Source organism: Oryzias latipes, chromosome 14 (assembly GCF_002234675.1).
Source record: "Oryzias latipes chromosome 14, ASM223467v1".
Classification (NCBI taxonomy): Eukaryota; Metazoa; Chordata; class Actinopteri; order Beloniformes; family Adrianichthyidae; genus Oryzias; species Oryzias latipes.
Genome location: NC_019872.2, coordinates 10,078,991 through 10,091,720, shown reverse-complemented (window position 1 = coordinate 10,091,720; position 12,730 = coordinate 10,078,991). Strand labels below are relative to the sequence as shown.

General features: G+C 39.2%; 1 protein-coding gene across 14 annotated transcripts in view; it reads right to left on the bottom strand.

Moving 5' to 3' along the window:
• The window catches only part of LOC101169132 (neurobeachin), a 101,081-nt gene that overhangs the window by 47,016 nt on the left and 41,335 nt on the right, over positions 1–12,730 (bottom strand). For all 14 annotated transcript variants that reach the window (XM_011483293.3, XM_020708780.2, XM_020708781.2 and 11 more), the window contains exons 6-11: positions 10,271–10,397; positions 8,923–9,042; positions 8,029–8,175; positions 1,886–2,083; positions 755–888; positions 127–235 (exon numbers count right to left, since the gene is read on the bottom strand). In XM_011483293.3, the coding sequence (XP_011481595.1) occupies positions 127–235; positions 755–888; positions 1,886–2,083; positions 8,029–8,175; positions 8,923–9,042; positions 10,271–10,397 (835 nt within the window). The remainder of the gene's footprint in view (positions 1–126; positions 236–754; positions 889–1,885; positions 2,084–8,028; positions 8,176–8,922; positions 9,043–10,270; positions 10,398–12,730) is intronic.

Here is a 12,730-nt window from a genome sequence, read left to right as displayed (position 1 = left end):
TACATACTTCATAGTGTGAACTGGAATCAATAAAAAGATTTTGGCCAAAGCGAATATATCAGAAAACATGACAAGCCCAGTAAAACACTGAATACTAATTTTAATTAATAAATTGAAAATTCATACCTTCTCCAGCAGATACCCGATCACCAGAAAGCCTTTCCCTCCCAGCATTTGCTCCTGCATCGCCACTGAGCTTTTCAGCAGCTCCACCAGGAACCCCAGCAGGGTGGCACTGCAACAAACAAACATTTCACCAATGATAACATTGATTTACACAAGGTTTATTTTAGGATGTGAATGAGAAGATGAAATGGTTAACACATTATTAAATGTTTTCATTAGGAATTTTTTCTTTTTAATGAAAACATATAAGAAAACTGAAGATAACAGAGGTTGGCTGCCTGATACCTTAACTTCTCACAGGAGGAGCCGGACATCTTATAGCCAACGAGGCTTTAATATCATTTGTCAATTCTTTTTCTGCATTGAAGAAAAATAAAATATCCCACCACCCCCCACCTATTCTTTCTAGAATACATTAGTTTGTAGCCTGTGGCACAGTAATGTCAGGCTTTCTTTTCATATGAAAATAACTCCCTTGCCCAAACACGGTGATCTTTTTGTACTGTCACTCAAAGCCGCTTCTGTCTTTCTTTGCTCTCTTCAGTCCTTTCTCTTTATTTTTTTCTGGGATTATCTGCGGCTGAGATCGTTTTTCTCCGTCAGGTGTCAACTTCTTCTCTCCACTCACCAGACGGTGGTGTCCACACTGCTGTCGTTGAGCTGCTTGAAGTCCAGTTGAGCAAAGAGCGGGAACAGGACCTGGATGCCTCCTATGGAGTGAATGGCACTGTGGATGGAGTGGGTCACAATGGCCTTCACATCCTGTCATGGGGGGAAAAGTCTGTTTGTTATGGTCACACACTCAATTGAGATTGACACAAATCTCCTCCAATTGCATTAATATAAATTTCTTTAAAAATACATACATTAAGACACTCTAGTTCCTAACTTTCAATGATAAAGTTACAATTTTAAGAAAACAGCAACAGACTCTTAATCTAAAACATAACAGTTGCTGCTTTATTAATTGTGAAGAAAAACCAAATACCTTGTAAGTTTGTATAAATGATTAAAAAACACAAATTAATTAAAATATTTCTGAGAGAAAATGTGCTTTTCATTTAAAAAAAAAAGGCCATTTGTTGTTTTTTCCATAATCTTTTTGGTTGGTTAGCACCGCGATTTATTTTGGAGTATGAAGAGTTTTCTGAAATGCATAACTGCATAACTCACTTCCAATAAAAAACAAAATTAAAAGAGTTCCATTCTTTTTTTTTGTAACTCTATTAAAAAATGTACCCTATTCATTTCTGCTGTGTGTAGTCTTACTCTACAGTGATGATAATTTGCTTTCAACTGATTTTATTTAGTAACATTCAGTAAAATAAAAAAAATCATGTTTTAATGTTCTTGTTTTAATGTTCATTCGTCCAAGCAAATAAAATATAAATAAAAAGTTATTTCCTGTCCACACAAGTACTGGGAAACTAAAGAAAAACAATCTACAAACTTTAATCCTCAAAGGACACTTTGAATGTAAGATTAATATTGGCAACTTTTAACTCACAGATACAAATGTTTACTGCAGGATACATAGTAAAAATGTCTCATAAATAATACTTTCTTTGTTTTATTTTAAACTTCTAAAGCATCCATTCTCTGGAAAACTACAATATTTACTCTAAGCATGAAGCGACTTTATCAAGTGCCCTTGAGGCAGGACAACATTCAAGCAGAGTCCTCATTTCGTTTCAGTCCCTTCATTCATGGATTGGTAAACAAATGAAAGGAATTCTGGGAGTGCAGCAGCTTCACAGACCTGCAGCATGAGCGCGTGCGGCGAATGGACGAAGATGGATTGGTTTTCCCTCGGCGAAGACTCCAAGCAGAGCTGGGCGTCCGTCGCCTTGGCGTTGTAAGTGAAGGAGATGGAATTGGCCAGCTTGCCGTCGTACAGCACCTGCTTGTGGTGCTCGGCCAGGTGGATGTCGCTCTCGGACTTGAACTTGAACGTGCTCTGTAGGGACAGGAGATAAAACAGGTGGAGGGAAGGCGGTGTGAGAGGAAAAGAACTGGGAGTCGGAGAGACAGAGCTGTCCAGATATGAGGCCAGTTCGACACCAAAACGCGCTCCGCTTAATTACAGCAGTGTGTAAACAACAGAGCATTAACTTAATGAACACAGCGCTAACCCGGGCACTAATTCAATTAACAGAGAATAAGAGACAGAGCGGGGAGCGGACATGTGGGAGGGAAGCAAGGAAAGATTCAAGTTTATCTCTTCAGAGTTTGTAAACAAACAAAAGATGGACATGTTTTTTTGTGTTCAATCTAATAAAGATGCTTCTCAGCCGGAGCAACTCGTCAGACTGTCCCAAATGGATGTTCGCCTCTAAGTTTGCAGAATCCCACCAAAACAATACTCAAAATAGTATTATTGATGGTTTGTTTATTCAGTTCTTTAAACCTTGGCATTTTTTACTTTTAAGCTTTAAAGCCCACTCCAGTCATTCTTTGATCTATAGTAAAAGCTTTCCCAGTGGTTTTTCAACTATAATTATGCCATTTGAAGCCAAAATAAAAAAAAAAACAGAATATGTGTTCTAGGACATAGTTTCTGCATAGTGGCAGAAGTTTCATCCCTTTGTTTACACTCTCCCACTAGCTTACAGCCCCTCACACCCCCAGATATACTCAGAAATACTATTTTAAGAAAATCTTTTTAAATATGTGAGAACATACATTATATATTCATGCTGTTTTTAATTTTGTTCTAATTTTACCTAATTTTGAACTTTATTCTGTCTTTATTTTGATGTGAAGCACTTTGGTACCTTGTAGGTGTTGTGAAGTACTACATCAATAAAGATTCATCCATTCAATTAATTTTTCAAAAGTGGAGTGGATCTTTAAATAACATTGACAAAACGAACTGGGCTAAAGATTTTCCTTGAAAAAAAAACAATTCACACAATATATATATATATATATATATATATATATATATATATATATATATATATATATATATATATATATATATATATATATACACATAAATATATAAATTAAAAGAGATAATATTAAAGCTTTTACTATTAACTTTGTTTTCAGTATGAACTAATCTTAGCTGTTCAACCAAACAAATCAAAACGTTTCTTTTAAATGAGAAAAAACATCTGCTTTTTACATTAGTTCACACTTTGACTGATTCAATCATTCAAAAACTCCTTAATTATAATGTTCCTCTACTTTTAGAAAATTACTGCACTTTCAAAGGCAAACTGCTTTTAAAGGCACAAAACCAAATTCCCAACATTTTTACATGCACAAAATCCACAAATTTTAATGCATTTACATTTTTAAATTGTGTATTTTTCCCCAAAAAACTATTTTATTTATTAGTCAAATTTTTCTTTCTTGAAGTTTCATTATAGGAAAAATATTTGTTTTGTATATATTTTTCTCACATTTCTCTTCAATACTGGAAGTATGGTAGAAATATTGTTGAATTTAGATTATGATTAAGTATTTTTATAGCAAAAAATGGAAATTTGGAGTGTATGAAACAAAATCTTGTACACAGTCTGCCACAAAAATATTCATTCTGTATCCAAATAAATTGTGGTCATCTTTGCCCTGAGCTTTTGATGAGGCTTAGGTGACATTGTATTTGTATGTTTCCATTAGGTAAAGTGTTTTACTCTTGTAGAAACAAAATAATTGGTATATTAGCCACAATCTATTGAGTTTTTCAACCAGTTTTTAAACTACTGATTAAATTAAACTCATTAAGACGAGACTGGAGGCCGATGCATTATTTTTGCAGAAATTATGCTTATGTTGGGCGGGCGTGGTGCAGTGGTAGGGCGAACGACCTCCAATCATAAGATTGCGGGTTCGCTTTGCCCACCCGCATGTGTCAAAGTGTCCTTGGGCAAGACACTGAACCCCACCTTGTCTCTGGTGAAAGGTTAGCACCAGTGTTCGGCAGCGGAGCCGTCGTGTGTGTGTGAATGTGTGTGTGAATGTGTGTTTGACTGTAAAGCGCTTTGGCCTTCAAAGAAGGTAGAAAAGCGCTATATAAGTGTACGCCATTTCCCATTTTAAAAATATCCCAAATAAGCATAAATATGAATGACTTTAATTGCTGCATTCATTTTAAAACTCCATGTTGAGCAATTAAAAACGCTGTGCTCTAAAGCTTTATCCGTCCAAATGTACCTGCATAGCAGTGGTAATGTGAAAGGTTAATCAATCATAGATGCAAATAAATTGCTCTTTGCTTGTGTTTCTTCTTTCCTTGAAGGTTAACTGCTCCTCTGCATTCAGAAAAAGACATTAAACAGCCTCAATGAGAAATTAATAAACTCATTTTGATGCATGTTTTGTTTTTTTTGCAGTGTAAGCCCATTTTATTGTTACATGTGGGCTGAGTATAAATTTGCTTGTGGGGTTTGACGTACAAGAGAAGCAGGTAGCTGAGGGTGATGAGGAGCTTAAAAACACTTAGGCGCACACAAAAAAGTGTTTTTTAAGCGTTATACAGAGCACGCACAGCTAAAAATAAAGATTTATACAGTTATGATCAAGAGTATATGGACACATGCAGGAAGGAGAGCAACAGCTTTTGCCTTTCTAACACCAAGCAGCTGTGAATACAACAGTGGACTACAGTGACAAATGGGTGCACAGGACTGCAGCTGCAAATGTTTGGATGGCTAAAAATCAAGAGTTTGAAATGGATTTTGTTTAAAAACAGTCTTCTACATGTTTTTTTTAGATAGCTTTAAGGATTTTAAATCTCATCTGAAATCATATTGATTAAACCAAGAGGACAACGCAAAAAATTAACTGTGTCAAATATTTAAAGAAGTGTTCATTTTTTGTCTATACATAGCATTTTTTAAATTTCCATACACTTTTTGAAACTAACCTCACTTTATTCCAAACTTTATTTGAAAAAAAAAAAGAAGAAGAAGGCTAACACCCTCTAATCGGAAGAGTTTGAATTCAGCTCACTTCCCTGCCTAATGTCTGCTTCAGGAGACTGTGGAGCGGAAAATCCCCCACTTCAAACGTGCGCCCTGTAGCAGCTCCCTCTCCGCTCCAAATTTCACCATTTTCTCAGCCTGCTCAACCCATACTTAGCAGGGTTCACAATGATGGAAGTGCTTCGAGGTGGACTCAGTGGTCTTAAAGAAGAAGGAATTTGACGCGCCTTTTATGGTTATGAAAACCCCATTGCTCTCATTGAATCTTTGAGTGTGGAAAGCAAATGTTTATCTGAATGAAGAAAACAGTTTTCTATCATGAACCAAAATGTAAAAAAAAAAGCAAAATGTTCCTTTTTATTTTTTTGAGAAAAAGCTGCCAATGAAACTCCGCTTTACCAACACTGAATCCCGGAAAGCCGGCTCCACTGGAAATAATCTGATTTTGAGTCGTCAAAACGCAAATATTACAATTGTTGTAAAAGTTGACATTTCAACACAATAATTCTGTTTTTAGAGGACTATAGGCACCAGGGCACAACCGCATTTTGAAAATATTCAAAAAAGAGACCTGACAGGAAGTATAAAACTTAAATAAATGCTAAAATGTTAGTTAACATGCTTACATATTCAACGACTATAGGAGCACTTTTTTTTTTTTACCAATGATGGACAAAGTAGTGGTGATATATTAATTATCAGATGCAAACAAGCTAAAAAATGTGCTGTCTTGTTAAATATCACCTTATTTCAGCCATAATAATCCTAAAACCCCAAATACACTTGCGTCTTTACTTTAAAATAGGAGTATTTTTCTGGGATGCTACTGATATTAACATGGATGTAAACGTGATCATGACTTTAAGTTATCCCCTCTAGATGTTAACCCTATGAACTACAGACATGGAAATATACTTGCTACAATGCTATTTATTAAAGCACCACTGTGAAATATTAAGTAAGAATTTATGTACTATTATTAAATGACTAAACTTAATAAAATAATAATAAAACGGATCAAAATAAGTAGTTTTTGCAGCTAATTGTAGCTCGATTAGGGTGCAAAGTCCAAAGCCTTATTTAAACGTTAATATTTTAAGGTGCAATGCACCTTAAAATCTATTATTATAATTCATTACCTGACAAATACAGTTGTACACATGAAAACCTGCAAATGTGATACAGGTGTTCTGGTAGAGTTGTATGCTTCATTAATTGTCTTATGGCCAGACTGCTGGCAGAGCTCTGCAATGAGGACATCTGGACCCAGGATGATGAGAGCAAATAACAACACATTTATCACCACATTCAACAGACATGTGAAAACTAAACACACATGCAAGGAGAAGAGCATAAAACAACAATGGAGCTCTCCTGAAAAATCCCCACAAAGAAAAAAAAAATCAAGAGGCTACATTCTGTTTCCTTCTGTCATTAGTGAAGCATGGAGGCGCTAAGCTGCACGTGCACACACAGCATGGCGGTCATCATAAGCTGCTTCAGACGTAATGACCGCCAGCCTCCTCGCTGCGCTGAAGGCTTGTGCGGCAGAGGAAGCGGCGTGTCTGTCCGCTTTGTGCTGCTCATTACCTGGCCGGAACACCGACAACGGCTCAGACCAACAGGCCGCACACAGCTGCGCGCGTACGCTGAACTGTGCAGTTTACGCGCAGATATAGTTCTCAAGACCGACGAGGCAGCTCCGCCTGTCATGTACACATATCATCGTCTGCGTGAAGCCGTGAGAACAAGAACAGGCCCGTGCAGTAATAAATCAGGGAAGCTGTGTGACACAAGCTGAGTCCCACTGGCATCCTTCTTCAGCCAGCCCAAAAGCCCACGCACCCATCATTACAGCACCAGCACTGAGGCTTGTGGCTTTGAAGCAACTGAGCCATTTAATGGTCTCTTCTGGGCATCTGAGAAGGCCATTCTGCGGCATGCAGAGAGGCAATCATGTGAGTGATCAGCCTCAGGAAACTGCAGGCTGGAACAGAGTGAGAAATCAAAATTCATGGAAGCCAAACAGCAAATGCCAAGCATGTAATTACGCGGAGGAGAAATAAAATACCATATTTTAAAATGAGAAGAACAAAAATTTAATATTTCGAAAAGCTAAAATGGTTTGGAAATCCATATGAAGAACAAAGGAAAAGGTTCAAACTAAATGTTTTTGTGTATAGTGAAACTCCTCTTCAGAATCTACACTAAACCTTTTTCCTGAACAGCTGTAGAAGTTTTATACAAGTGTGTTGCAGTGGCACATCAACCTTGATAGCTTTGGACACTTTGATCAACAAGCTAATAAAAGTTTGAAGGGTGCAAGTCTGCCAGAACAAGATGCAAACAGCTGGCAAGGTGCTCCAGCATCTCTTCCTTCACTGACAGCTACGCCAAAGGGTAGAAGTGGCAATTTGTGCAGCACTTGGTGCTCATTATTCAAATTCATGAAATGTCACGGAATATTTTTTCATGGTCACAGAAATGCACGAACAGACTTGATATTTAGAAATAAATCTGTTTGAATTTTAACAGGTTCTTTGAGCATAGAGTTTGCAGGGATCTTTTGTGCTAAATGTTACATACCTTTGAGGTGTGCCAAAGTCCAATATATGTGCAGTGTTGAAGAATTTCTACACACAGTGTGTCTCTTATGAGTTTCAAGCTGGATGGAGCACAAATTGAACTTGATGTGTGCTAAAGTTGCATAATTATGACAAAAGGTAAGCTCAGATGGCAAAGGATTCCCCTTGAAGCGCTCAAAATAAGTCTGTAACACCACAGCTGAGCTGTCATGGTATGGAATACTATATCATTTGACAGCACTATGATGACTCTAGCCTCTACTAGGGTTTTTTTCTATGAAGGTAGAATAAAGCAGCATCAAGTTGCACACTCCGACAGAAAGTGCGTGACAGGAATGTCCAGTACACAGATGGTGCAAATGCAGCATCTTATTATCCGTTACCTTGTATCCTGGGCCAAGCTGGTGGATGGCAAAGATCTGAGCTGGGTTGAGAGCCTCGCTGAAAACATAGATAGCTCCCAGCTGGCCACAAAACACTCTGTTTGCATCCGCTGTTTCTGAAGAACCCAGGAAACATTTGTCATAGCTCTGAAAAACAGACAAAACCCAAACTTATGTTTGAATACAACATAGGTGGATAAAATTGTGTTTGAAGGTAGCAACAACCTATTAACCTTTTTAATTATTTGGCACTAGCATCCATAACGGTAACTATGACGATTATATAAAAAGTATATATTCAATGATTGCTGATTTTAAATCAACATTTTCCAACTTTGGTATTACCTGCAACTACATAACCAACGTCTACTCATCTTTTATGAATAAAGTCAGTATAATACCTTATATCCTCTGCTCTCCTAAAGTAGTATTTTTAATCATGAAGCCTTAAGACCAAACAAACTGGTAGTATCGCCACATTTAAGACTTGTTTTTTTCCCCTTTAACAAAACTTTGATACATTTCACAAACTTTGTGAACAATCTAAAACACTTGCCCTAAAGGTAGAGCCATTTCCCCACAGAAAAAAATGAATTAAGAAAAACACTCTTGGTAATGTAGCAATGTAACAAGAGCATGAGTTGCCACTGAGAGGTCAGGCTGCCTGTCCCCGGCTAAATGAAAAAGTTGGAAGTTGGCTTTGAGTTTTGCTGGAGAGATGCCCAAGGGCAACTCTGCGCCAGCCAACTAATCAGAGGGCAAACCTCAAATATTAGCCAAGCTCACAACAGGAGGGAAGTTTGAAGTAGAGTCCGGCTGAGACGCTGGCATAAAGGGCCTTTACTGAAAGTTTGTTTGTTTTGGTTTTGATTTCTTTAAAGTCAGTGCACTTACGTCATTGGTGTTGACGTGCCAGGCCATGTCACCGTAGGAGACCAGCTGTCCGTTGACATAACAACGGATCTCTGAGTTCCTCCAGCGGTTGTAGATGTGGACGATGCTGATCATGTACCACTAAAAAAAACACAGCAAAATGATGAATACGCACAGGCTAACCCCCCACACTGTAAAAAAAAAAGCTATTTCTATCATCAACTCCAAAAGTTTTCAACCAAAACCAAAACTTTTTGTACGAACAGTACATTTAAAGGAATTACATAATAAATTATTACACATTTTGTTAAAGGGTATATGCAATTTTGGAGTTTTACATTTGGACGGCACTCCAAATGGCAAACGCACTATGTAGTGAGTAGTGAAAGAATTCGGACATAACCCAAGTTTTCATCATCAGAACACAGTGGATTCCGAAATAGTCTTTGAAAAATGTTTGTATTTATTGGGTTTTTACTCTGGGAATTCCATGATGTCATATATGGCGTTTAATAAAAAAGGAGGGAGCATAGTGTCCGAATTGCTGTCTGAATCTAAAGCAATGGACAGTCCCACATTTTAGTACCGGTAGTTAGGGAATTCGGACATATCCACAATCAAGGATACCAAGTAGGCTAGCATTAGAACTAATAGGGTTAGCTTTGGTCATAATCTTAGGAGAATCTGTTGTTCATTATGTTTCCAGGGTTTTATAATCTGAAGTGCTCAAACTTTAAAAGAATGTTTTCAAACCAGGAACAATAATATACCCTCTTCGTAATGTCTGAGTTTGCTGCATGAACTGGTCCTAGCATGGTAGAGGCTATGATAGATGTTTGGTCCAAAATAGAAGAGAAACAAAAATAAGAGGTGAAATCTAAGCAGACTGAAACAAAACTAGAATTTTAACATTTTCTACACCACTGGGCATCAGCAAATGTACTTAAAGCCATTCTCTATTCCACAAGCACATGGAAACACACATTAACCTGTGCATCCAACCAACAAAAGAATGTAGGACAGAGTGACTTATGAATTGATCAAATGGAACCACTGGGAACTTTGTTAAGCGTTGCAGGGATTCTACCAGGTCAGCAAATACTTTGGAAAGCCATCTCATCAGATCGGTGTGAGTTTGCCTAAAGTGCACGCTAGCATGTGTTTGAGTGTGTGTCACTGTGCAAGACAACAGCAAAATGCTGACAGTGCGGGAGAAGGGCAGTGTGCAGGCCTTAATTGACCGACTATATCTAGACTCATCAACATTCCCGGTGAGTGCGGGAAGAGATAGAGGAAAAGAGCACTCCCCGACCCTGATGTGTCTCATCTAACAAGTGACACAAGATTTCCAAAATTTGCATTTCCTTACCTTGCGAGGTTGAAAATCGTATTTCACACAGTGCTGGAAGCCTTTTCCTTTTGACTTTAGTGAGGTCACGATGAGACAGTTTCCCACAAAGTGGGCAGAGTAACCGATTCCTTTACTTGTGCGAAAACTACAAAGAGACAGAGAAAAATAGAGAAAATATTTACATATTTTACAATGAAACTCAATTACCGTAAATTCCGGACTACAAAGCGCACCCAATTACAAGCCGCACCCAGTAGGCAACATGGTGAACCTGAGAACTCACGTCCTGAATCCCCGAGTAGGTGTGATGCATTAGCACACTGTGGGAGGAGTCAGCCTTGCCTCAGGCTCATGCATGTGACTATACCCACATCTGCCAAACAGCATGGACCTCTATTCTGTTCACAAGTTCCTCAGTTATGGTTTATTTATTTATTTATTTATTTATTTATTTATTTATTTTTACTTATTGACAATCTAGGTATCATACATAAAATTACAAACAGTAACCATATAATCAACATTACATCCCTCAGTTATGATGAGGAAATTTACATCCGCGATTCCCCTTTTCCCATGAGTCTTAGGGGCTAAAGGCGGGGCCAACGCCGGGCTCGCCACACTGTTGTACGTGTTTAAGAATGAGCAAGTATCAGCAGTGCATGGAGGGGTGAACGGGAAAAGCTCTCCTTCCGCTTGTGTCGCGGCAGCGTTATGGGAGTAACAGGGCTGGTTAAAAAACACACTAGTAAAATAAAGCAGCGGCGACTGAAAAGCGCGCGCCTCAGCGCGATACCAGCGCCTCAGCGAGGCGCGTGCATCAGAAATTTCCTTCCACAACAAACACTGTTGCTCAGCGGACGCCTCTGCGCTCCACGCTCGCCCCGCGCGCTCCCCTTCCTATCTTCTCCGACACCTCTGGCCAGGGCAGCTCCAGGGAGGAGCAAATCGTGTCTGTGCAGAGCAATCGGACTTAATACTGTAAGTTTTGTGGATGAGGGGCGGATGCGTTGTTACGTGTGGGAGCCATCAGACTGCCATCGGCCCCGCAGCTCTATAAGAGCAGCAGGACATGTCTCCAGCTCACACAGAGGCTTTTCAAAGCAAAATTCCGCTCAGTCCTTAGAAACCGTTAAAACGATCACGTCGATTTGTGTTTCCAGTCGTGTCCCGACAAAATAAAGGCTGATGTTATTCCCACATATTTACGTGCAGCAAGCCGAGTCACTATGACTCAGAGGTAAATTCACTCCCGAGCATGCGCTGTTCTCTCTGTCACGCAGCAGAGCGGCTTTTCCAAACCCGTTGGTGATGGTGGATTTTTTTACGCTGCTTTTAACGATTGCTTTTAACTTGAAAGTTTCATCATATTGTAGCGGCGATCACGTGCACGTCGGGTCTAATGGCACCAAAGGATTCTGGGATGCGGCTGGGCATGCGTGTTTCGTTTTGTTGAACCATGACTGAAGTGTCTAAGACCTGAAGTGAGGTCCATGCTGTTTGGCTGCTTAGAGGTGTATAGAAAAACAAATGACTTGTGCTTGGTGTTAGATAAAAATTCAAACCATTCACTGAGTCCGAAAGTACGTACATGGCGGCCGCCAATTAAAACCATAAATTAGCCGCGTAACTGAATAAGCCGCAGGGCTGTAAGCGCAAGAAAAAAGTAGCGGCTTATAGTCCGGAAATTACGGTACATATTTTCCCAAGGAGGTGAACCTTTCTGCTTTTATGCAATTTCACAGATGAAAAATAAAAGAACAAAAAATAAATCCTTCCTACTAATGTACAAGCTGAGCACCTCTAACACTCACATAGCGCATTATTTAAACCAGTGCTAGCCATAACAAGCAAGTCTTTAAAGTGCCTTCTTTACAACAACCACGTGGCTTCTAGATGCAGTTTTATCACTGATCCCTTTCCATCTTTTTTTCCCCCATAATATTTTTCTTCCCACACTCCCACATATTGTAACATCCATGGAGAATGCAGTCTCCCTGCTAGGACACGTTTCATGTCTAAAACAGGCCCGGAAGGATCACACACATAGCAAAGCCAGGGAGCAGATATAAATCCCTCTCAAGTGAATCCCCGGTTTACATTAGGAAGGCGTTAAAAGTGTTTTATCATGGCCTTCATTGCAACTGCGGAGGCCAGTATCAGACGTGTGGCTTGAGTAGCAGCTACATCTGGGGGAGGATGATAAGACCTGGGCCAAAAGAGACAACGATGCCCTCCCTCGCTCGCCTGTTACTTGCCATGACAACCGGAAAAACGGTTACTAGGGAAACAGGATTACATTCAAACACTCCACATGATTACAGTTCTTTTTTTTTTTTTTTTTCGCAACAGTGTCTGGAACGTAGATGACTACATGTCATCCTTTTTTGTAGAAGACTGACTTTTTGTTGGTGATAAATCTTGGACTCTCTTAAAGGTGGAACCGGACGAAAAGGTGGAGAGAAGAGGCACACCGGT